The sequence below is a fragment of the Sarcophilus harrisii genome, chromosome 3 (assembly GCF_902635505.1).
Source record: "Sarcophilus harrisii chromosome 3, mSarHar1.11, whole genome shotgun sequence".
Lineage (NCBI taxonomy): Eukaryota > Metazoa > Chordata > Mammalia > Dasyuromorphia > Dasyuridae > Sarcophilus > Sarcophilus harrisii.
Window position 1 is genome coordinate 561569758 of NC_045428.1, and position 22673 is coordinate 561592430.

Here is a 22673-nt window from a genome sequence, read left to right on the forward strand (position 1 = left end):
CAGGGACTCTTCTTGCTCCTTTACTGTATACACTGTCCCTGCCCGGGTCCTACCAACACATTTTCCTCCCCGTACCTTATTCCCCAGATCAGGCAATTGTGCGCTGTGATGAGCGGGGGAGCACCGGCACCTCTGGAGAATCCTGCCGCTGCAAGGTACGTCAGCACCAGGCAGGGCTCGAGGCTCTACCCACTGCTAGGTGGGCATTGCCCAAGATATCCCTGCCAGGGGTATTTAAAATGTTACCAAGTGCTTTCTCCACAACCAGTGTGAGAGATCATCAATGTGTTATCCCCATTTGATAGATTGTGAAACTGAGGCTTCAAAATGAGAAGGAAGTTCTTATACATACAGCTAATTGGCCTTGAAGTCCAAATTTGACTTCTGACTGCCAAGTTTAGTGTTCCTTCTAGTTTTAACCCCGTTATGTTAAAAAAAAAATTGTGGGGGCAGCTAGATGGCACAATGGATAAAGCACCAGCACTGAAGTCAGAAGGGCCTGAGTTCAAATCCTGCCTCAGACACTTAACATTTATTAGCTGTGTAACTATGGGCAAATCACTTAATCCCAATAACCTTGTCCAAAAAAGAGGTCTTTTTAATTGTTGCTAGATGTGATATTCATCAGTCTATTGACCAACAAGCATTTAATAAGTGCTTGCTGTATGCTAAATGCTACGGATACAAAGAAAGACAAGAGCAGTAGCCCTCCAGAAGCCCAGCCTCACCAAAAAAATAATAATAATAAAATTGTTGCTAGATCTGAAATTCATCCTTGACCAGTCAACAAGCATTTATTAAGTGCTTACTGTATGCTATGTGGGATGGATACAAAGACAAGAGCAATCCTGGCCCTCTAAGAACAAACATTGTAATGAAGGAAATAGCCCATGAATTATTCAGCACATACGTGACAGAGAGGAGATGGAAGATCATCTATCTGAAAGGGGAAGGTGTTTATAGAATTCATACTGCTATTAACTTTGGGCAAGCAACCTCTCTTCTCTTGGTCTCAGTTTCTCCATATGTAAAACAAGCCTTAAGATTCCTTCAGGCTCTGAATCTCATCTTCCATGATCCTCAGAATTCTTTTCCCCTCCCAACTCCTCCTCCCACCCCAATGCTCATCCCCACCCCCAGCTCTAGGTCCCCCCTAGAACTAAAAAAGTCAAGAACCAGCCTCCTTTCCAAGAGGATGGTACTTGTCACTTGTGTGCCTGCCATGCACCCTTTGGAGGCCACAGTGGGGCTGAGGGCCCTCCTGAGCTGACACTATGCTCCCTTCATTGTAGTCAAACGTGGTGGGCCGCCTATGCAATGAGTGCTCAGATGGCACCTTCCACCTGAGCTCCAAGAATCCAGACGGCTGCCTCAAGTGCTTCTGCATGGGTGTGAGCCGCTACTGCACCAGCTCCTCCTGGAGCCGGGACCAGGTACTAGGAAAGCAGGATGTGGGAGAGGTGGGGGCAGGGAAGGGGTGGGACAGAGTGGACCAGAAGGACAGAGGATGGACACCCGTTCACAGGGAGCTCCAACCCTTGTGGACATTCACTTACCAGAATAAACCTTGCTTCCTGGGAGAATCCAGCCATCTGGCAAAATCTGACAGCTTATCATGGCACCCAGGGCCTCCTAAATCTGCAAACACCAGCTGAGGGCTAGCAGGCCCTAAAAGTTCCTACCCAGCTAAAGATTAGCAGGCCCTAGCAGGACTTCCCAGCTGGGAACTAGCAGGCCCTAGCAGGATTTCCCAGTTAAGAGTTAGCAGGCCTTAGCAGGACTTCCCAGCTGGGAACTAGCAGGCTCTAGCAGGATTTCCCAGCTAAGAGTTAGCAGACCTTAGCAGGACTTCCAGCTGAGAAGACCTGAGGCAGGGAGACACTCCATTTGTGTGCTGTTTGAGGACCATGTGAGACACAGTCCAGTGGAAGGAGAACTGGGTTCAAATTGTGACTGCTACCTTGGACAAGCCCCTAGGCTGGGCTTCCATGCCCCCATCTGCCGGAGGAATGGCTTGTCCTAAATTGCCTCCTGGGACCTCTCCAGCTCCAGAGCTCGTCTCCTATGACCCCGGCTCGCCCAGTGCCAGGAGGCTCTCGCCAGAAGTCTGTCAGGGGATGGATTTTTTTTTCAGTATCAGGAGGACATTTGTAATCAGGCAGCCTAGATCTGGAATCTGGCATTGCCACATAATTAAGATCTGTGGGACCCTTCGGCAAACCCAGTACCCTGTGCCTCAGTTTCCTATTCTGTTGAGTCAGGGGACTTGTAAATCTCTTAAGTGTAAACTATAAAATTGATTGTGTTTTAACAACCTCTGAGGCCGTTTCCATCTCACATTTGTGACTCCCTGACCAGTCTTGCTAAGGGCCAGGAGGCTCACTAAGGTGGCCACTGGGGGAATGGTTTTTTCTCAGCTCCAGCAGATCCTGAGCCCAGCAGCCAAAGCATAAAGGGGTAGATGGTTATATTGTTAAAATCCCGGGTCCCCTGAAGTTAGGTGCCCCTGTGGCAGCCAGATGGCACAGTGGATAGTCAGAAAGATCTGAGTTCAGATAGCTGTGTGATCCTGGGCAAGTCACCTGATTTCTATCTGCCTTAGTTTCCTCATCTGTAAAATGGGGGTGCTGGCAAAACCTCCTTCCCAGGGTTATTATAAAAATCAAATGAGACTATTTTTAAAGCACTTAGCACATAGTAAGTGCTGTTTTGTTTTTTGTTTTTAATTTTTTAATGTTTTTTTTAATGTTATTCTTATTGAAAAAATATGTGCTTGATTCTTCCTTTTGGCCTGGAGATGACTCTGGGCTCTCAAACCTCTGACATGTTTTATCCTGCTGGAAAAGCTGCAAGTACTGGTCTGGTGACAGATTGTATAAACTGATGACCAATATAGCTAAGTCCCCAAGGGAGACTTCTAAGGATAAATAGATTTATTTTTCAGTCCTTGTGATTCATAATGCAACAAGAAGATTATGATTATGGGGTAGCCTCCCTTCACAGATGGGTCTTGGGAAGATCTCAGTACAAATTAGGCAATGAATGATGCCTTTTTGTGTTTTGGAAGTGATTATGGGCTCTGGGCAAGCACAAGCTTTGGGGGTCCTCCCGAGGCTTCTGGGATGGGTAGGGGGCTGGGATGGACAGAGGACCTCCTGTTCCCTTACCTCGGGCTCAAGCTCCTTCTTTCCCTGCTTTCACAGGTGCACGGGGCTTCTCAGGCTGGTGATCACACCCAGTTCAGCCTGTCCAATGCGGCGGGCACTCACAGCACAAGCGAGGGCATCTCTTCCCCTGCGCCCGGGGAGCTGGCTTTCTCTGACTTCCATAACCTACTCCCTGGCCCTTACTTCTGGAACCTCCCCTCAAGATTTCAGGGAGACAAGGTAAGCAGACAAGGACCAAGAGGAAGAAAATCACTTTCTTTTATTGGAGACAAATGGAATGACCCAAATATCATCTCTGTATGGATTGGTTTTTCATTCTGTTTTCCTAAATAAGCAGAAGAGGCGTATTCAGAAATGGTTGTGATATAAGTCAGCAAACATCAATAAAAATTCAAAACAAAAGGTTCGATTTAAAATCTAGGAAGAGAAAAAGGGATGAGTGGGAATTCAGAAGTTAGAAAAAAAGAATGGAAAGTATTCCAGAAATAGGTAAGAGACTGAGCCACAGCATGAAAGTCAGACTCAGCCGTGTTCGGGGAGCTGGAGAGTGTCTGTTTTGGCTGAGACCTGAAATTTGTGGAAGAAAAGCAGGATGGAAAGAAAGGATGGGAGCAGATTGGGGAGGGATCCTAGCACAGGGAAGGGAAGGCTGAACTTTACCCAGCAGGCCACGGGGGAGAATTTGGAGCAGAAAAGGGACAGAACCAGACCTCAGCAAACATCAATAAAAATTCAAAACAAAATAAAATATAGGAAGAAAAAAAGAGAGAAGTGGGAATTCAGCAGTTAGAAAAAAAGAATGGAAAGTATTCCAGAAATAGGTAAGAGACTGAGCCACAGCATGCCCTAACAAGCAGCACCTGATCAGGGTCTGTTATATTTGAGCAAAGAAAAAGGACCCAATGTAACTAAGCAAACTGAAATTGGACACAGAGAGAATGAGAGCTTATGGGAGCCTTAGAAATGAGAGTGTCGGAGTCAGGAGGGCCCTTAGAACCTGGGATGTTGGAGCTGGGAGGGCCCTTAGAACTAGAACAAGACTTTGAGAATATAAAGCATGGTCCTTGGAGTCGGTGGGCCCATAATCTAGCACCTTCTCCCATTCCCCAGGTGACCTCCTATGGAGGAGAACTGCACTTCACGATAACCCAGCGGCCGCAGCCAGGCACACCACCCCTGCATGGTCAGCCTCTGGTCCTGCTTCAAGGCAATGGCATCTCCCTAGAGCATCACGCCCAGCGGGAGCCCATACCTGGCCAGCCCAGCACCTTCTCTGTGCCTTTCCGAGAGGTGAGCCCCAGCCCGGGACCCGCCCGGTCTCTAGAAAAGGCTCTGGAAGGGAGGGACCAATGTCCGTGCCCTTGTGTCCTTCTCAGACCTCTGGGCCCTGCTGTCTCGCCCCTCACCTGGTGTCTGTTCAGAAGGAGCCCTTTTGAAGGGAGGAGTGCGGGTTAGTCCTGTGTACTAGGAGACCAACCTAATTTGTGCTTTCTCATTGACAAGCGCGCCTGGCACAGGGCGGACGGACAGCCGGCCACCCGCGAGCACCTGCTCATGGCCCTTGCGGGCATTGATGTGATCATGATCCGAGCATCCTTCGCTGAGAACCAGGCAGAGAGCAGGTACCTGGCCAGTGGCAGGTGCTCAGGGAAAGATTGGCAGCCAAAGGACCTGGATTCCAATCCTGCCTCTCACACATCTGGGTGACCCTGGCTGGGCACATGCAACTGCAGCCTGAGCAATTGGATTTTTGAGGGCCCTTAGGCCTCTGAAATCTCTGATTCTGAGACCCGGAAGGAGGTGGAATGGGGCCGGTGGGAGGGCCTCTGCCATTCAGCACACAGGGGGAAAAGCTTGTATTTGGGGTCAGGGGACCCGGGTCCAGCTCTTTGCTCTGCTATGTTCTCGGCTGTTTAAGCTTGCGCGTAAGTCTCCAGATCTATAAAGAGATGGGGGAGGTGGATCCTGTGGTCTCTGACGCCCTTGACTCCAGACCCCTCTCCTCTGGTCAGGCTGTCTGGACTGCACATGGATGTGGCAGTGCCCCAGGTCACGGGGCTGGAGCAGGCTGTGGAAGTGGAGCAGTGTGTCTGCCCCCCTGGCTACCGAGGGCCATCCTGCCAGGTGAGCCCCGGCTTCCTTGTACATAGCCCCTCTGTCCCCATACTAGCCTGGCCCTGTACTTCCTTCATCCCAGAGGGAGCTGGCTTACAATCCCAGCTTTACTACTCAGTGTTACTCTGGGTCTCAGTCCCCCCTCTGTAAAATGAGATAAGTCTGATTTAAGTTCTCCTTTCAGTCCTAAGTCCCTTACCCCCAAGAGCTCTCCTGGCCCACCGTGGCTCTTTGGGTTTTGTTCCTTGCCCCCCAGGGAACTTAGTCCCCCTCCCCAACTTGTGGCTCCTGGGGATGGGCTATCCTGCCCACAGCTTAGCCCTGGGAAGTGGTTGTGACCTGGCATTGGAGGTGGTCTTTTGCTAAGACCACCTGATCCAATGGTGACCCGTTCCCCCTGACCTGCCTTCTCCCCTCAGCACTGTGACGTGGGATACACTCGCACTTCCAGCGGCCTGTACCTGGGCACTTGTGAACTCTGTAGCTGCAATGGACACTCAGTGATATGTGATCCAGAGACCGGGGCTTGCCAGGTGAGACTCATGCCCCTACCCGGTGCCCTGATGCCCAATGGTGCCCCTGCCAGGATCTTCAGTGTGCCAGGAAACCTCATGGCACTTCACTTGAAAAATATGCCTAAGTAACTCCTCACCTGGGATGGAGAGACAGAGTGGGGGAAATGGGGACAACTGACCGGCCTTCCCCACTGACCCAGAGAAACCCAAGGTTTTGACCGTCTCCTTTCCAGGGCTGCCAGCACCACACGGAGGGCGACAAATGTGAACGCTGCCAGGCCGGCTACTACGGCGATGCCCAGAGAGGCTCCGCTGAAGACTGCCAGCCGTGCCCCTGCCACGGGCTACCCTCTAACAACCAGTATGCCTGGCTTTCCCTCGGGGCCCTTCCCCATGGCACCCCCCACCCCCTGGGCCTGATTCTCTTGTCTTTGTTTTATTACTCTTGCCTTTCTTCCCCCTTTCCCCTCCTCCTGTTGTAGCGAGGTATAGAAATGAAGTCAGAACCGGCTTTGAATCTTGGTTCTGCTCTCTATTATCTGTGACTTTGGTCCAGTTCTCCCTCTCAGTCCTCCATTTCTTCAGTAAAATGAGGGGGTTGGACTAGATCACAGGTGTCATACCTGTAGCTTTCCCCTAACACCCTTGACTTGGGTAACCCTGGGGTCCTCTCCTGCTCCTACCTTCCACCAGTCCGCATGGCAGCCCACACTCACAGGCTTCTGTAGTGATTCACATTCTAGATCCTAGCAGTCCTTCCAGCACTAACCCTTAGACTTCCTAGCCCAGACCCCTCTCCCCAAACTACAGGGGGATCCATACTTGTTTCCTGGACACTGACGGCAGCCCCACCTGCGATGCCTGCTCCCCAGCACACAGTGGCCGCCACTGTGAGAGGTATGTGCCCAGGAGGACAGCAGGGGGGCATCTCCCAGCAGGGCACGGGGGCAGAGACCTAGAAGGGGACAGGACCTGCCTCAGAGGCCATGTGGCCTTTCCAGATGAAGAAAATGACATTTAGGAGACTTGGGCAATTTGTCACAGCCTTGAGATCAGCCTTGGAGTCCTTCCCCCGCCCCCCATTGCCAGGACTATCTGCCCTGGACCACGCTGCCGCCCCATGGGGAGTGGGTGGGGCTGCTTCAGAGGGCAGGCTTCCATTGCTGTCTGGCCTGGATCTTGGACCTGGTCCTGCCGTTTTTTGAGCATTTGATCTTGAAGCTTTAGGTTTTCCACTTATAAACTGAGGAGAGTAGATTTAAATGTTTTTGTGTTTTTTTCCTTAAAGAATATTCTTTTTTTGTTTGTTTGTTTTTTCTCTATTACATATAAAAACCATTTTAAACATGCTTTTTTAAAATAATTTATTATTTTATTAAAAATGGTAGTTGGTGTAGTGGATAGAGCACAAAGTTCAAATCTGGCCTTAGACACTTAACACTTCCTGGCTGTGTGACCCTGGGCAAGTCACTTAACCCCAAATGCCTCAGCAAAAAAATAAATAAATAGAGCGTTTTCTGATTTATGAGGTATAAAATGCTCACGCTGAAAATTTAATAATCAGCTCTTTGAGCTGATTTGAGTGACTTGTGATTTCAGCACACCCCTGATCCCAGGAAATCACAGGTGGAGAAAGTGCTTTATAGAGAGACCAGAAGCATTCTGAAGCTTGGCCCTAATTTCATGGTTAATAAATCGATTGTCTCCCCCAGGTGTGCTCCTGGTTACCACGGCAACCCCAGCCTGGGCCAGCCCTGCCAAAGTGAGTGGGGTTTGTGGGACCAGAAAGGCAGAAGATGTGGGAGGTGGGGATGGGGTGGGATTTGGCCACAGGGCACCCTGGCATTCTGTCCCCAATGGGAGGAGCTGCGGTGGGTCTGGCTGGAGCAGGGTGGGGAAGCAACAATTTTCCCCTCCTTCTCTTTCTGCAGGTGACGTCCCCGGCCCCCACCCTGGCCCTCACCCCGGCCCCCACCCCAGCCCCCGCCCCACTCCCGATGACTGCAGGTGTGACCCAGAAGGCAGCATCAGTGCCCGGTGTGAAGCCACAGGGGAGTGTCGTTGCAAGGTAAGTAGGGAAGGGGGGTAGAAAAAAAGCGGGGGGCTTGATTTAAATTGTAGCAGGAGGTGAGGGTTGGGGGCTGGTGACAACAATGCACAGAAAAGTTAGAAAGAAGCATTGGTAAACATTTCGAATATGTAGAAGAAAATATGTGGGGCCCAAAGTGCCTTCAACAACTCGTTTGAGCTGTCTAGGTCTCAGTTTTCTCCTCTGTAAGATGGAAGTGCTGCCTTCTTCCCCAAGTGAGGAGAGACTCTTGAGTCTCTCTTTGCTGTGAGTCTAGCAGCTCATGGCGCTCTGGGGACACGGGATGTCCCTGAGGGAGGCCCACTGGCTCTGAGACCTGCAGCCACCGCCTATCTGGGGCCTTCACTTGGGCCTGGAAGGGAGGCTCAGCACTCCCTGGTGGGAGGAAGCTCAGGGGCTGCTGGGGTGGGAGGTTGAACCACAAAAGACCGCCAACCTCCATGTGAGTCTGTGCCCGCCCTCTCCCCCCAGGCCAAAGTGGAGGGTCCCACCTGCAACTCTTGCCGACCTCACCACTTCTACCTGAGCTCTTCCAACCCCGAAGGCTGCCTGCCCTGTTTCTGTATGGGCGTCACCCAGCAATGTACGAGCACCTCCTACACCCGCCACCTGGTATGGACTCCTGAGCATGGCTCCCTGCCCTCCATGGCCCTTGCCCTGCCCTCGGTCCCCTCCTCCCGGACTTCTCGAGCCCTCTTCTTCCTGAGGACCTCACCCTCGTCCCCACTGCCCCAGAACTCTTCTCAGTGTTCACCCCAGTGCCCCGCCTTAGCCCTGCTCAGTGCCCCTGGCCCTCATTCCCTTGGCCAGTGCCAATCCCACACTCTACTTTTAGTGCTTACTCCCAGTGCCATCAGTGCCCACCAGCACTGCTTCCTTTGGCCTTCTCCGTGCCCACCCTAGGGCCAATCCCATCCTCTCCTTTTAGTGCCTACCCCCACGACCCCAAATGACAGCTTCTGCTCTCTCTCTTGCCAGATCTCAAGCCTCTTTGCTTCTGGCGACTTCCAAGGTTTCGCACTGGTGAATCGGCAGCGAAGCAGCCGGGTGGCTGGAGGGTTCATTGTGGAGCAAGTGCCTGAGGGCAGCCAGCTCTCCTTCACCAACTTTGCCCAGCTGGGCCATGAGTCATTCTACTGGGAGCTCCCCAAGCTCTACCAGGGAGACAAGGTAAGAGTACCAGGGCACCAAGGCGGGCATGGGCAGCCCAGTCTCTGCTCTCAGAAGGGCTTGTGCTCACCGTGCTGAGGGCAGTGCCACTGCCATGGACAGTGATAGAGATGGAGCAGGAGGCAGGTGATGAAGTGGAAGGGCCTTTGAGCTGCGACATTAAGGTGGCCTGGGTCCAAGTGGCTGCCAACTGGGCTGGGTTGGGGAATGCCCACCTGGCTGTGCCCATTGCCAGGATGGGCACTGGAAGCAACAAAGAAAGGGTAAGTCCTGGTCTTGGGGTTTGAGACCACAACGGGCTTCTCCCCTTCTACCTTCTGGGGGCCGGCCACAGTCATGTCTCCTGTCCAGACGAGGAGCCTTATCTCTTCGTTGCCCCCTTTATTTGCCACGGTAACTCTTGCCTCCTTCCATTTCTCTGACTCTGTCCCTGCTGCCATCTTTATCCTGCATCTCTCTTCCCTTGTCCCTCGGTGCCCTTCATGTCTCTGGTCTCTCCTGTTGCTCTCTTTCTGCTGGTACCCTGTGCTGCCAGAGGGAAGCCCTCTTTGCCCGGCTGCGGCTGGCCCATCAGGTAGGAGCCGCAGGGCGCGGTAGGGCATGCTCCCAGTGTGCATTTGGGATGTCTGCTCTTCCCCAGCCCAGCGTGCAGTGCCAATCCAAAGGGGTGTGTGCCCTGTGGGGGCCCAGGATGGTGCCTGTGGGGGCTTGCCCGTTACAGGCCGGGGCCCCACAGGCCAAGCCACGGACCTTCCTGCAGTTACTCTGTGGTTTGGGCTCCTATACCAAGCGTGGGTTGGCAGGAAGAGGCGACCTTGGTGTCACCCCTAATTACCGGGTCACTGGCACTTACTCTTGAGGCACCTGGAGCTCACTTTCCATGTGCCAAGCTCAGAGATGAGAAATTGGCACTCCTGACACAGATAGGGACTTCCACTGGCAAGCACCCAGGGCAGGGGGTTCTGGTGCCAGGGTACTGACCCACCATCCATCCTATCAGAACCGCACATCCTTCTCAGAGGAGCAGCTGCGTGAGGCTGTGGCAACTGGGAAGCTCCTGGGGCCCCCTGTGGGCAGGGGCCGGGCAGCCCGGGCACCTCAGGTAACTGTGTGCCTGCAGTGCCAGGGTCCAGAAGCAAGTGCTTATGGAAGCAAGGACACAGACCCAGTCATGCCCACTTTCCCCATTCTGGCATTGGCCTGTGCCATCAATGGCCAACCGTTCCCACCACCCCTTGGAATACCTCCCAGAGTGAGAAGGCTGTGGGCACCAGGGTGGTGCCCTCCCCTCTATCCCCAAGTACCCCCTGTGCCCATGCCCAGTCCCTTTGGAAGACTTCCCTCTCCTTTGCCCATCTGGTTCTCCTTTTCTGCCAATTAGGCCACTAAGCATGTCTTCCTTGGACAATCCTGATCCCTCCTCCCAATTAGCAGCCCCAGGGAGTGAGCAATAGGTTAGTCCCACCCTAGTGAGCCTTTGTATAACCTCGAGGCTTGGCACTGGAGGGTGGCACCAGAAAGGCAGATCCAGACTGGGGGCGGGAGTGGAAAAGGAGCTTCTAGATCTTCCTGATTTTTGCAAACTTCTGTTTCTTCTGTTTTCTTCTTTCCTCCCTTCCTCTCTCCCTTCCTTCTTCCTTTCCTCCCTTTCTCTTTTCCTTTTCTTCCTTTTTTCCTTCTTTCTTTGCCTCCTTCTTTCCCTTTTTCTCCCTCACTCCCTCCTTTCCTTCCTTTTTTCTTTCTTTCCTGTCTTCCTTCTCTCTCTTTATTCCCTCCCTCCCTCCCTCTTTCCTTTCCTTCCTTTCTTTCTTCATCCCTCCTCCTTTCCCTCCCTTCCTTTCTCATCTCCCTCCTTCCTCATCACTTTTCCATCCCTTCCCTCCTTCCCTTCCCACCTGCTTTCCAGGTGGATGAGGCTCAAAGGCGGATGGATGCAGAGATCTGGCAGCTCCTCTCCAGCTTTGCTGCTCCTCCCCCTCCCCACGGCCCAGGCCACACAGGCCCTCAGTCTGCGGCCTCCCTAAGGGCAGCTCCTCCCTCTTCTTCTTCTTTTTCCTCCTCTTCCTCCTCTCAAGTGGCTTCCTTCTCTTCCCCTGTAACCCCTGGTTCTGGCAGCCCTGCCAGGCAGGCTGCCTCTCAGGTAAGTGGCCGGGTAGTAGAGCTGAGCTGGGTCCTCAGGGAGTCTGCCCTGCCCTGCTCCTCCCTTCCTCCCCACTCCTCCATCCTCCATTGCCTGTTTAGTTCCAAGCCTCCAGGCTGGATCACCCAGTACAGTGGCTCTATCCCTGTCCCACCTCCCGTCTGGGCTGAGATGGTCACTTAGAGACCAGGCGCTCACCCAGACACTCAGGGACACCCTGACACCTCTCACCATCCCTTGGGTCTCAGAGGTTTTCACCACTAACCCTGCCTAGTCTTTGTCCCAGGGACCTGAGCCTTGGGAGCTCATGGTAATAATACCTCCCTCTGCCTGTAGTTTGGGCTTCTGACTCTCCCTGCATCCAGTAATGGTCCCGCCCTGTCCTGCTCCCTTCCTGCTGCTTTTCCAGCTCTCACTGCTTTTTCCACCTTCTATCCTAGTTTTCTCTTGCTTACAAGGCCTTCTCTCAACTTCCTGAAAGAGCCTATTATTGGCAGCTGCCTAGAATCTTCCTTGGGGACAAGGTAATGGGAGCTGGGGGCAGGAAGATGGATGGATCTCTGGTTCCAAAGCCCTTGACCAAAGGCTAAGCTGTGCATGATGGAAGGGCCCAGGACCCTGGGAGGGTAATACAACTAGGCAGCCTGTGGTAGAGCCTGGCTTTCATACCCCCCTGGTTTTCTCTCTGCTTATTCTATCATCCTTTGCTGGCTACTCCCAGAGACCTCAGATATGGCTTCTTCAGTCTGGGCCCAGCCTGGCTCCAACACCCAAATTCGCCATTCAGTCGAAGTTGATTTTCTAAAAGGGGCTCTACCCCCTTGAGAACCAGGGCCTTGAGATCCTAGGCAAACCCCAACAAAGAAGCCATTGGCCTCCCCTCTGGGAATGGAGGGCTGGTCCACAGGAAGTGGGGAGTGGGGACACCTGCCAGTATCGGTGGGCCCAGCGAGCACCTCTTTCCTTCTCCAGCAGCACCCAGACCTCATGTAGGCTACACTGTGACTGTAGGCTATAACATTAGTGCCGGGGGGCTGAGGGTTGAGGGAGCCCAGTTGGGCTTGTTTAGCTGGGGTCTCTGGGCCCTGACAGCCAGGGAAACAGGACATCATGGGACCCAATGACAGGTGGCAGCAGGGATGGGGAGGAAGGAGAGACCTGCCGGGGCCAGAGCACCCTCAGAAAGTCCAGCAGGCCCTCGCATCACCATCAAACATGCCTTTCTTGAGTCCTTACTATGTGCAGGGCTTGGTGACATGAGTTTGACAGGGATAAGTAAGACATGATCACTGCGTTCAAAGAGGTTCCTGTCAAATGGAGGCCCGCGGATTTGTCCTTTGGAATTCTGTGTGTCCTCTTGTGAGCGAGACTTCCAAAAGAACAGGAGCCTGGCTTATATAAACTGAGGACTCCCTACATCCCACAACAGGCCTCCCTATTCCCCCCTGTTCCTAACCTGCTGCACACCAGCTCTGGCTCTCTGCACCCGGCCAACATAATGAGTCCTTCCTCAGTCATAGTGAGGAGGGGAGATCTAGAATTGGGAAGGGATCTTGGGGAAATTATCCAACCCAACCCCTACACACTGAACTGAACAGAGCCAACAGCACCAGCACATGTGGGCTTAGAGAGCAGGGAGAAGGACAGACAGGCTTTGGGAGCCCTTAGAATGGGGAAAGCTCTTCCTGGGCTGGGGAGTTCCGGGGAGGCTCCTTGGAGGAGGAGGTGGAAGGAAAGATTTAGACAAGGAAAAGCAAACTGGGGTGACATCCAAGAGCCATCCATATTTTCAGAAGCCATTCATGAGAAACCTGTGAGTAGAGGGACGGCTTCAGAGTTAGAAAGCGCCTGCCTCTCTGACACATCCTGGCTATGAAACCTGGCCTCAGTCAGTGATGCAGACCTGCCCCGGTGAGAGGATACTCCTACAATCACTGACGTCACACATTCATTGTTTTTTAAAAATGTGAACACAGTAGTGGGTTCTGAGAGAGAGACAGAATTAATTAAGACAAGATGCTGACTGAAGGGAGTTACAGTTGAGCAGAGGGAGACTGCATACATACCCACAAGAAGCACACACTAAATGGGCTCGATTTTAAAAATGTACAATTTAATGATGATAAATAGTCTGTGTCTCCCAGCTGGAGTAGGTAAGATTGATAAAGTTGTAAATGTGAATTATTCAGAGTATGTGTTTCCATTTGGCTGGAGTGGCTATATAGAAAGGAGCAACCTTTCTGACTGAAAGGATCATGGAAGGCTTTGAGGAAGGTCTTAAGATGGACAAGATTAATTAATAGTAATGGGAGTTTATTTGCTGTCTAGAGAAAGGGAAGGAGACAAAAATTTGGAAGACAAGGCTTGCAAGGGTGAATGTTGAAAATTATCTTTGCAAGTATTTTGAAAATAAAGTGTTATTATCAAAAAGAAATACATTTTAGTGTTTAACATTCACTCTTGCGAAACCTTGTGTTCCAAATTTTGTCTCCTTCCTTCTCTTCCACCCCCTCCCCTAGACAGCAAATAATTCAATATAGGTTAAACATGTGCAATTCTATACATATTTCCACATTTATTAGGCTTTTGAAAATAAAATGCTATATTTAATACGTATTGGTCAACCTGCCATCTAAGGGAAGGGGTGGGGGAAAGGAGGGGAAAAGTTGGAACAAAAGGATTTGCAGTTGTCAATGCTGAAAAATTACCCATGCATATATCTTATAAATAAAAGCTATAATAATAAAAAAAAGAAAAGAAAATGCTATTATTAAAATTTTTACAATTTAAAAAATTGTAATTGGAATTATAGATGGGGGAGGGTTGACCATGGCCCCAAATTTAACTTGGGCTGATCCCAACAACTGGATTTCCTGCTAAGGGGAGATCCATCCCGTGTCCTCTGGCACGAACCCTCAGGATTCAGGCTCACTGGGAGAAAAGTAGTGTGGCCCTTGTCCCCAACGCTCCATGTGTCCTTATCCAGTTCTCCCTGCCTAAGGAATCAGAGTTGGGGAGGGGGTCAGAGCAGAGCTGGTGACAACCCTAGGCTTGGTTCCTTACAGGTGGACGCCTATGGTGGGAAACTCCGATACATTCTTTCCTACACACCTGGAGCGCAGGGCAGCCCCCTCTCTGATCCCGATGTGCAGATCACGGTGAGCTCTCTCTCTGAGAGAGGCCTTGGGGGAAAGGGGGGCAAGCCTGGTAGGAATTGGGGGAGTAGGGGTCTACAAGGAAAGGATTTGTTTCTACTGAAGTCTCTTCTCCCAGCACTCCTGTTCCAGGATCACTGATCCTGCTGTGACTGTAGAATGGGGTTCTGGGTCACGCTATGGGCTAGGGGCAGAAATTCCTTCTGTGGGCTCTTGAGGGGCAGGGAAGGCTGGTGAGCAAGGATTGTCGTTACTGGACGGCAGCCGGCATGGTGAGAGCCTCCTGTTCTGGGAGTTCCAAGCTCCCTAGCTCTGCCATTTTGCTTCCTGGATGATCTTGGCAAAATCACTCTAGTTTTTTGTGCCTCCGTCTTTTCATTTGTAAACTAAGGAGTCGTACTTGCCCAACTGCCTTGTAGGAGCTAGGAGAGATAGAGGACGTGGAAAGTGTCCGGTATGTAGTCTGTGAAGGATGGTTTTTCTTGACAGGGGAACGACATCACTCTAGTAGCCACCCAACCGGACCTGCAAGGCCGAGAAAGGAAGAGCTTCGAAATAATGTTCAGAGAGGTACCGTGGGCCGGCTGACCTTGTCTGGGGGACCCAAGCTCTGGCTCTGGCCCCTTACCCCAACCCCAGCCACAATGTCAGCCATGATCCACGACCACGTCCCCAGTTCGGAGTGTGACCTGTTCCAGGGCGCCCACCTTGGGCCCTGCTTCTGACCCAGCAGGAATCCTGACTGACCCCAAGGCTGAACCGAACCCTGGGCAGTCCCACCTCTGACCCCCACCTAATTGTGGCTCAGGCCCAGTGCCATCCTGACCCAACATCTGGGGCCTGCCTGGGCTTGGCCAAGGGGGACAAGGGCCAGATCGCAGGGTGGGGGGCAGGGGAGAACCATCCCCTTTGCTCACAGCCCTTCTTCCCCCAAACCAGCAATTCTGGAGGAGGCTGGACGGGCAGCCGGCCACACGAGAGCACTTGCTGATGGCGCTGGCCGACCTGGACGAGATCCTGGTCCGGGCCACCTTCTCCTCAGTCCCTCTGGCAGCCAGCATTGGTGCTGTCAGCATGGAGAGAGCCATGCCAGGCCCTGCGGTCGGGCCCCAGGCCCTGGAAGTGGAGGAATGCCGCTGTCCCCCTGGCTACCGGGGCCTCTCCTGCCAGGTGAGAGCAGAAGCAGCGCGGGGAGGCAGAGACACGGCACGGCTCTGACCCGGGGCCCTCCGTTAAATACCATTAGAGGCACCTTCCTTTGTGCATCCTCAGGAGAGGGGGATCAGGGAAGGATCAGGAGGGGATCAAGGGCAAACTCAGCAGGTGAGGGCAGCTTCTGGGTTAAGGGCCCTCCTGGGTCTGGCAACCTGGTTTCTAAGGGCCCCCCAGCCCTGACCTTCTGGGTTCTAAGGACCCTCCCAGCTCTGACATCCCGTATTCCAAGGCCCTTGCCCCAGCTCTGGCAACCTGTGACTTATAATTCTCTTTCAAAAAAATAGCCACCAATTTGGGAGAGAGGGAGGGAGGGAGAAGAGAGAAATTCCCTTGGCCACACATGTTGACTTTGAATTTCCCACATGAGATCCAAGTAAAGATGGCAATGTCTCTGGGCTGGAGACCTCTGATTTCTCCCTAACCAGAGCCTCCTGGTAGGGGCCCACCCTTGACCTTCCTATCTCCTTTTCCAGGACTGTGCCTCCGGCTACACCCGAACAGGGAGCGGCCTCTACCTGGGCCATTGTGAGCTTTGCGAATGCAACGGGCACTCAGAGACCTGCCACCCAGAGACAGGGGCCTGCTCGGTGAGGGGTGTGGGAGGAAGGCTGTGGGTATATGTGGAAGTGGGGAGGGGGCGGTGTGGGAGGCCCACCTTGGGGGGAGCAGTTAATTGAATGTGTCAATGACTGGTGAGGAGTCAGTAGAGTGGGGTCCATGTGGAGGAACTTCCCTGTAGGAGCTCTGTGTAGGGGTACAAGGGAGTGGCCATCTGTAGGGAGGGGTTCGCTGTGAGGGAGGATCAGCAAAGGGTTAAGGTTCTGACATGGATGAGCAGAGGGATCGGTGCTTATGAGTTATTTAGGGATTCTGATTAGCAGGTGGGGAGGACTTTGTTAGGAATCAGTGAGATGAGAGACATCAGTGAGGGGAGCACTGATTGAGAGAAGGACATCAGTGAGGGGAGCATGGATCGAGGGGAGGACATCAGTGAGGAGAGCACTGATGGAGAAGAGGACATCACTGAGGGGAGCACTAATGGAGAGGAGGACATCAGTGAGGGGAGCACTGATTGAGAGGAAGACGTCAGTGAGGGGAGCATGGATCGAGGGGAGGACATCAGTGAGAGGCAGGGGGCCACTGCAGAGATCAGTGAATGGGGGGTAAGCATGGAGAGTCGAATGGGGCAGGGATCATGGAGGAGTGCATTAGGTAGCTTTGGGATGCACGAGAAGCCCCTTAGTGCCCAATCAGTGGGGCCCAGTGGGGTACAGGGCACGAGGGGCAGCCAAGCCAGAGCGTGACACCCCTGAATCCTCAGCAATGTCTGCACCACACGGCTGGCGAATTCTGTGAATTCTGTGCGCCGGGTTACTATGGCGATGCTACCGCAGGGACCCCCGAGGACTGCCAGCCCTGTGCCTGCCCGCTGACCAACCCTGAGAACATGTAGGTTGGCCTTGTCTAGTGCCAAGGGATATGGGAAATCACCGGTCAGCTCTCAGGCGGTCAGGTCCCCCAGGCCGGACTGACCAGGAGTTCCCTCACAAGTGGCCATTCCGGGGGCTGGGCAAGGTCTGGCTGACCGGGAGAAGGGAGGGGGCAGAGGGGAGGGGGGACTGGTCCCAGGGGGAGGGGACGTTCAGAAAAGGGAAAATGAGAGGAATCCCCAAGAGAATAAGGGAGGCACTCAGTGTGACCCCTGGTCCCCTGGCCTGCAGGTTCTCCCGGACATGCGAGAGCCTCGGCTCTGGGGGATACCGCTGCACGGCCTGTGAGCCCGGCTACACCGGCCAGTACTGTGAACAGTAAGTCTGCTTATGGCTCGGGGCGGGGTCCTTGGGGAGAGGGTCTGGAGAATGGCCTGTGGAGAGTGGGAAGGGGGAAGGACATGAGAAGCTGCAGGGGTTTTAGGAAAGTCCTCCGGCAGTGGAAACAAGCCTGGTCGTCTCAGCCATTTCTGCTCTCTGGCCGGAGTTGTCCTTTTCCCAAAAGAGGCCCTTGTGATCCCAGCCCAATCCTGGGCAGGAGGCTGAACTCTGAATCCCCCTGCCCTCTCCCCCCTCCCACCCCCCCACCTCCCCCACCCCCACATCCCAGGGGCTACAGGCAGCCCTGAGGGGGACGGTCTGATGAAGGTAGCATGTCTCCTGCAGGTGTGCCCCGGGCTATGTGGGCAACCCCAGCGTTCCTGGAGGCCGCTGCCAGCCTCAGGGTAAGTGGAAGACTGAAGATGGGGACACATGAAAACCAGCAGGGAGCTAGAGAGGGAAAGCCTTCTGGGAAGAGGGATTAGTGCCTTGGTATTCGGAATCCTGGAATCTGGGGAGAATGAAGAGGGAGAGATTTTACTTGTGGGAAGGACTCCAGCTCTGACATCCTGGGTTCTAAGGGCCCTCCCAGCTCTGACCTCCTGGGTTCTAAGGGTCCTTGGTCCCACAGACTTTGTGTTTAGAGACAGAAGTCAAAGCAGTGTTGTATGTGTGTGGGGAGGGAGGGTCATCAAGTTTGGTTGCTCCCTGAACTTCCTTCTTTGCAGCAAACCAGGCCCTGCTGGCAGTTCAGATCCACCCGGCCCGGAGCACGGTGCCCCAGGGAGGCTCCCACTCCCTTCGATGCCAGGTCACCGGCACTCCCCCATTCTACTACTACTGGACCCGAGAAGATGGACGGTCTATTCCTAGCACCACCCAGCAGCGGCAGCAAGGTACTGACTGGATCTCACGATTCCCTAGTAGCCAGTGAGCGGGAATGGGAGCCCAGTTTCCCAATTCCCTGGAAACCGTCCCTGCTCAGGAAGGAACTGAGAAGAGAAGGGTAGGAATGTGGGGCGTGGGTCTTGGTCAGAGCCGTTCTGAGTGTCCCCCACCGTCCCACCCCCAGGCTCTGAGCTCCACTTCCCCAGCGTCCAGCCTTCTGACGCCGGCGTTTACATCTGTACTTGCCGCAACCTTTATCACGCCAACACCAGCAGGGCCGAGCTTCTAGTCACAGGTGAGCCCCCTTGGTTCCCCCCCCCCATTTCCTCCCTCCCCTCCTTCCTCTCGCCCTGTAGTTTCAGTGGCTGGTGGCTGACATTTCTGTAGCTCTCCACACTTTCCCTCTCACCTAGGCTGCCCCACTGCTTCTCTCTCCAAAGGTTAGAGTTAGGGTCCAGCTTTTGGTTGATTTGGGGGCTGAAATTAGGATCATTTGGTGTTTGCATCAAGGAAAGGGATGGGAACGGGTTTGCCCTGGAACTGGAACCAAGCCAGGGCTGAGGTTTGCTATAGGGATAGGGCTTGGACCTGGGCCTGGGGGTAGGGCTCTAATTAGAATTGGAGCTGGTATATATATAGGATGTGATTGGGATATAGGGAGCAGTCTGGGACTGGGACTGCGGTTGGGGGCTAGGATTGGACCTGAGTTGGGGCTGGCATTGGACCCTGGGGCTGAAGCCAGGGCTGGGGGGCTAGAGCTGAGACTGGGGCCAGGGCTGAGATGGGGCCAGGACTGAGGCAGGGACAGGAGCTGGCATTGGGTGTTGGGGCCAGAGCCAGGACCAGGGCTGGGAGCAGCCTCAAGCCTTGGGTTGGTGTACGGGACATGGTTAGGGTCTGGGTCTGGGCCTGGATCTAGGGCTGAGATTTGGGGTAGGATTAGACCCGGGCCAGGGCCGGGGCAGGCAATCCCTGCAGCTCTCTGCCCCTTTGCACAGAGGCACCCTCCAAGGCTATCACAGTGACTGTGGAAGAGCAGAAGAGCCAGAGCGTTCGAGTGGGAGCCGATGTCACCTTCATCTGCACAGCCAAGAGCAAGGTGAGGGGAGTGCTGGGTCTAGGTTGCGAGGACAGATAAAGTGCAAGAGATCCATGTCACGGATCCCATTTGTCCTTTTCTGCCTCTCCCAGTCTCCAGCCTACACACTGGTGTGGACGCGCCTCCATAATGGAAAGCTGCCCCCGCGAGCCATGGACTTCAATGGCATCCTGACCATCCGCGGCGTCCAGCCCGACGACGCGGGCACCTACGTGTGCACTGGCTCCAACATGTTCGCCATGGACCAGGGCACCGCCATGCTGCATGTCCAGGGTACAGCCCACCCGCCCCCACCACTCTCGGGCCCTTGTCTCTCCCTGCACATCCCCTAAAAACCCTTTTACCCCCAGCTTAAGTCCACTCCCTATCTCTTCATTCTCTTCATTTCTTAGCCTTTTGATGTGGTACACTTGTCCAAAGATCTGGGTTCAATCTCAAAATCCATTTTACCAATGGGTGAAATAAGGGGGTTGGGCTAGGTAACCTCTGAGATAATTTATAAGGGCAGCCCTGGAATCAGGGGGACCTGAGTTCTAGTTCAGCCTCCAAACCTTACTATCTGTATGAGCTTGGGCAAGTCACTGAACCCCAATTCCAGAGAGAGACAAGGGAGAGAGACAGAGACACAATCCTATGACACTAAAATAGGTAGTGGATAAAAATTACTATATGGATTTCGATCATTGTTATTAACATTCTTTCCAGCCTTCTTGTAACTTCTGGGGAGCCCTTTCCACTTCCTCCCCTAGAGTCTATGCCCATGCATATGTAATACTATGTGGATTATTAGTAGTAGTAGTACTAGTAGTAGTAGTAATAGTAACAGTAGTAGTAGTAGTAGTAGTAGTAGTAGTAGTGCTAGTAGTAGTAATAGTAGTAATAATAGCAGTAGTAGTAGTAGTAGTAGTAGTAGTAGTAGTAGTAGTAGTAGTAGTAGTAATAGTAGTAGTAGTAATAATAGGAGGAGGAGGAGGAGGAGGAGGAGGAGGAGGAGTCCCAATGCTCCTTATTCAATCAAGACTTTCACTTCTGTCTCTTCTTTTTCCCTTTAGCGCATCCCCATCCATAGCAGGCTTTCCCATTTCCTTCCTCTGGTCTTTCTGCCATCGATTCCTTGTTATGACTATATTTCTCTCTTTACTCTTGTTCCTGATCCACTGTCCTGACTGTGCCCATCTGTCCCTCCTCCATTCACAGTGTCGGGGAGCCTGTCACCGCCCGTGGTTTCCATCCACCCACCACAGCTCACAGTGCAGGCTGGCCAACTGGCCGAGTTCCGCTGTAGCGCCACCGGGAGCCCAGCACCCAGCCTGGAGTGGTCAGGTGGGAATACTTTTTTTTTTCCAACTTTTATTTTGTTTTATTTTTTTTTTAATTTTTTTTTTTATTTAATAGCCATTTATTTATAGGTTATATGTATGGGTAACTTTACAGCATTGACAATTGCCAAACCTCTTGTTCCGATTTTTCCCCTCCTTCCCCCACACTCTCCCCCAGATGGCAGGATGACCAGTAGATGTTAAATATATTAAAATATAAATTAGATACACAATAAATATACATGACCAAACTGTTATTTTGCTGTACAAAAAGAATCATACTCTGAAATATTGTACAATTAGCTTGTGAAGGAAATCAAAAATGCAGGTGGGCAAAAATATAGGGATTGGGAATTCAATGTAATGGTTTTTAGTCATCAGGTGGGAATACTTTTGAAAGACTTTTGTGCTGGGCACTGCCTGGCATTGTTAATAGTCACATAGTTGCAGCTTAGTACAAAGGAAAGTACACTAAATTGAGGATCAGATTACCTGCGTGCAGATCCCTTCTCTGTCATTTACTACTTGTGTAACTCTTGGGGAAGACATTTAACCTCAGTTCTCTCATCTATAAAAAAAAATGCAAGAATTGGATCAGACAACCTCTGGGGTTCCTTCCAAGTCTGCATCTTGGATATTCTGACCCTTGGCAAAGCTAGGGCTTAGTCTGAATGCTCTTAAACTGAGGGAAAGGAAGTGGGAAACTTTGAAGGTTTTTTGCACAATTTGTTTAAAACATTTTTATTAATCTTTTTTGTTTTTATATTATTTTTTAAATTTAAACTTAAATAGAAAATAGTAATCTTTACTTTTAAATATTCTCTTCCCTGATCAAAGAACAATCTCTTATTACAAATAATTAATGAAAAAAGTAAAATAATTTGCATTGAAAACTATGTTTACATGTATTTGGAAAAATAAAATACTACTGAGAAAAAAACATAATCAAAAGGAAAAAAAAGATAAAAAAGAAAAAAGGAAAATAAGTTAAAACTAATCAACATAGAAACCCAGTCCAATAATATATTGTATATGTAAGTATAATGTTATGTGATATATATTATATATACTATGTTATTATATGTTAGTTTTTATCATATTATATTAATAGTGTATAATATGTAATAGTATATTAGATGAAGAATTTTGCAATACATCTCCTTCCTTTCATGGGTAAAATGTGTATCTTAAAGATGAAGATTTGGACCAGACTCTATTACTGACTTAGTGCTCCCTTCTTTTGGTCCCAGGTGGTCCTGGGGGTCAGATTCCCCGGAAAGCCTGGATTCATGGGGGTATCCTACGCTTCTCAGCTACTGAGCTCTCTGACCAAGCCCAGTACCTGTGCCGAGCTTCAAATACTGCTGGACAACATGTAGCCAGAGCCATACTTCATGTGCATGGTAAGAGGAAAAAGAACATAAAGAGGGGGAAGAGTTCAAGGATGTGAGCAGGGGCCTGCCTTGATGTTGCAAGCAGGGGATAGGCTGGGTAGATTGAGGATAATGATGGGGATGGGAGGAAGGAACCTGAAGTTCCAGAGTATGAGCATCATAAAATATGGGGGTAAGAAGTAGCGTGGGTCCAAAAAGAAAACCCCAGCTGGAACTCACTCTGCCTCTTCCGGGCAGGGAGTCAAACATCCAATGCCCAGCCACGTCCTGAGCAAACCCAAGTGCAGGAAGGCCACATTGTAAGGCTGAATTGTCAGGTGACTGGGAACCCACCACACAGGATCGTCTGGACTAAGGAGGGGGGAACCTTGCCAGCCAAGGTGAGAACTTTAGAACCAGTTCTTAAATCCTGCTTTGTCTAGCCCAGTGTAATCCAATCAGTTCTTATGGTGTAGCCATCCATTGTACTCAATGCCCTTTATTCTTTCTTTTTTCCTCTTCCCTACTTCTCTCTATCCTTCCCTTCCTTTTTGCCTCCTTTCTTCTCTCTTTTCTCTTTTCCCTGCTTTTCTTCCACTTCTTCTCCTTTATCTCCT

At 51.8% G+C, this 22673-nt stretch overlaps 1 protein-coding gene across 4 annotated transcripts in view; it reads left to right on the top strand.

Annotated features, from left to right (window-relative positions):
• The window catches only part of HSPG2 (heparan sulfate proteoglycan 2), a 157461-nt gene that overhangs the window by 85103 nt on the left and 49685 nt on the right, over positions 1–22673 (top strand). For all 4 annotated transcript variants that reach the window (XM_031962659.1, XM_031962660.1, XM_031962661.1 and 1 more), the window contains 27 exons: positions 88–155; positions 1293–1433; positions 3204–3386; positions 4278–4457; positions 4671–4789; positions 5180–5291; positions 5702–5815; positions 6031–6158; positions 6608–6694; positions 7510–7559; positions 7729–7865; positions 8358–8498; positions 8865–9056; positions 14262–14354; positions 14841–14921; positions 15291–15521; positions 16040–16153; positions 16888–17015; positions 17288–17374; positions 17723–17781; positions 18106–18273; positions 18450–18560; positions 19264–19364; positions 19457–19637; positions 20562–20687; positions 21934–22086; positions 22315–22457. In XM_031962659.1, coding sequence (XP_031818519.1) covers positions 88–155; positions 1293–1433; positions 3204–3386; positions 4278–4457; positions 4671–4789; positions 5180–5291; positions 5702–5815; positions 6031–6158; positions 6608–6694; positions 7510–7559; positions 7729–7865; positions 8358–8498; positions 8865–9056; positions 14262–14354; positions 14841–14921; positions 15291–15521; positions 16040–16153; positions 16888–17015; positions 17288–17374; positions 17723–17781; positions 18106–18273; positions 18450–18560; positions 19264–19364; positions 19457–19637; positions 20562–20687; positions 21934–22086; positions 22315–22457 — 3428 coding nt within the window. The remainder of the gene's footprint in view (positions 1–87; positions 156–1292; positions 1434–3203; positions 3387–4277; positions 4458–4670; positions 4790–5179; positions 5292–5701; positions 5816–6030; positions 6159–6607; positions 6695–7509; positions 7560–7728; positions 7866–8357; positions 8499–8864; positions 9057–14261; positions 14355–14840; positions 14922–15290; positions 15522–16039; positions 16154–16887; positions 17016–17287; positions 17375–17722; positions 17782–18105; positions 18274–18449; positions 18561–19263; positions 19365–19456; positions 19638–20561; positions 20688–21933; positions 22087–22314; positions 22458–22673) is intronic.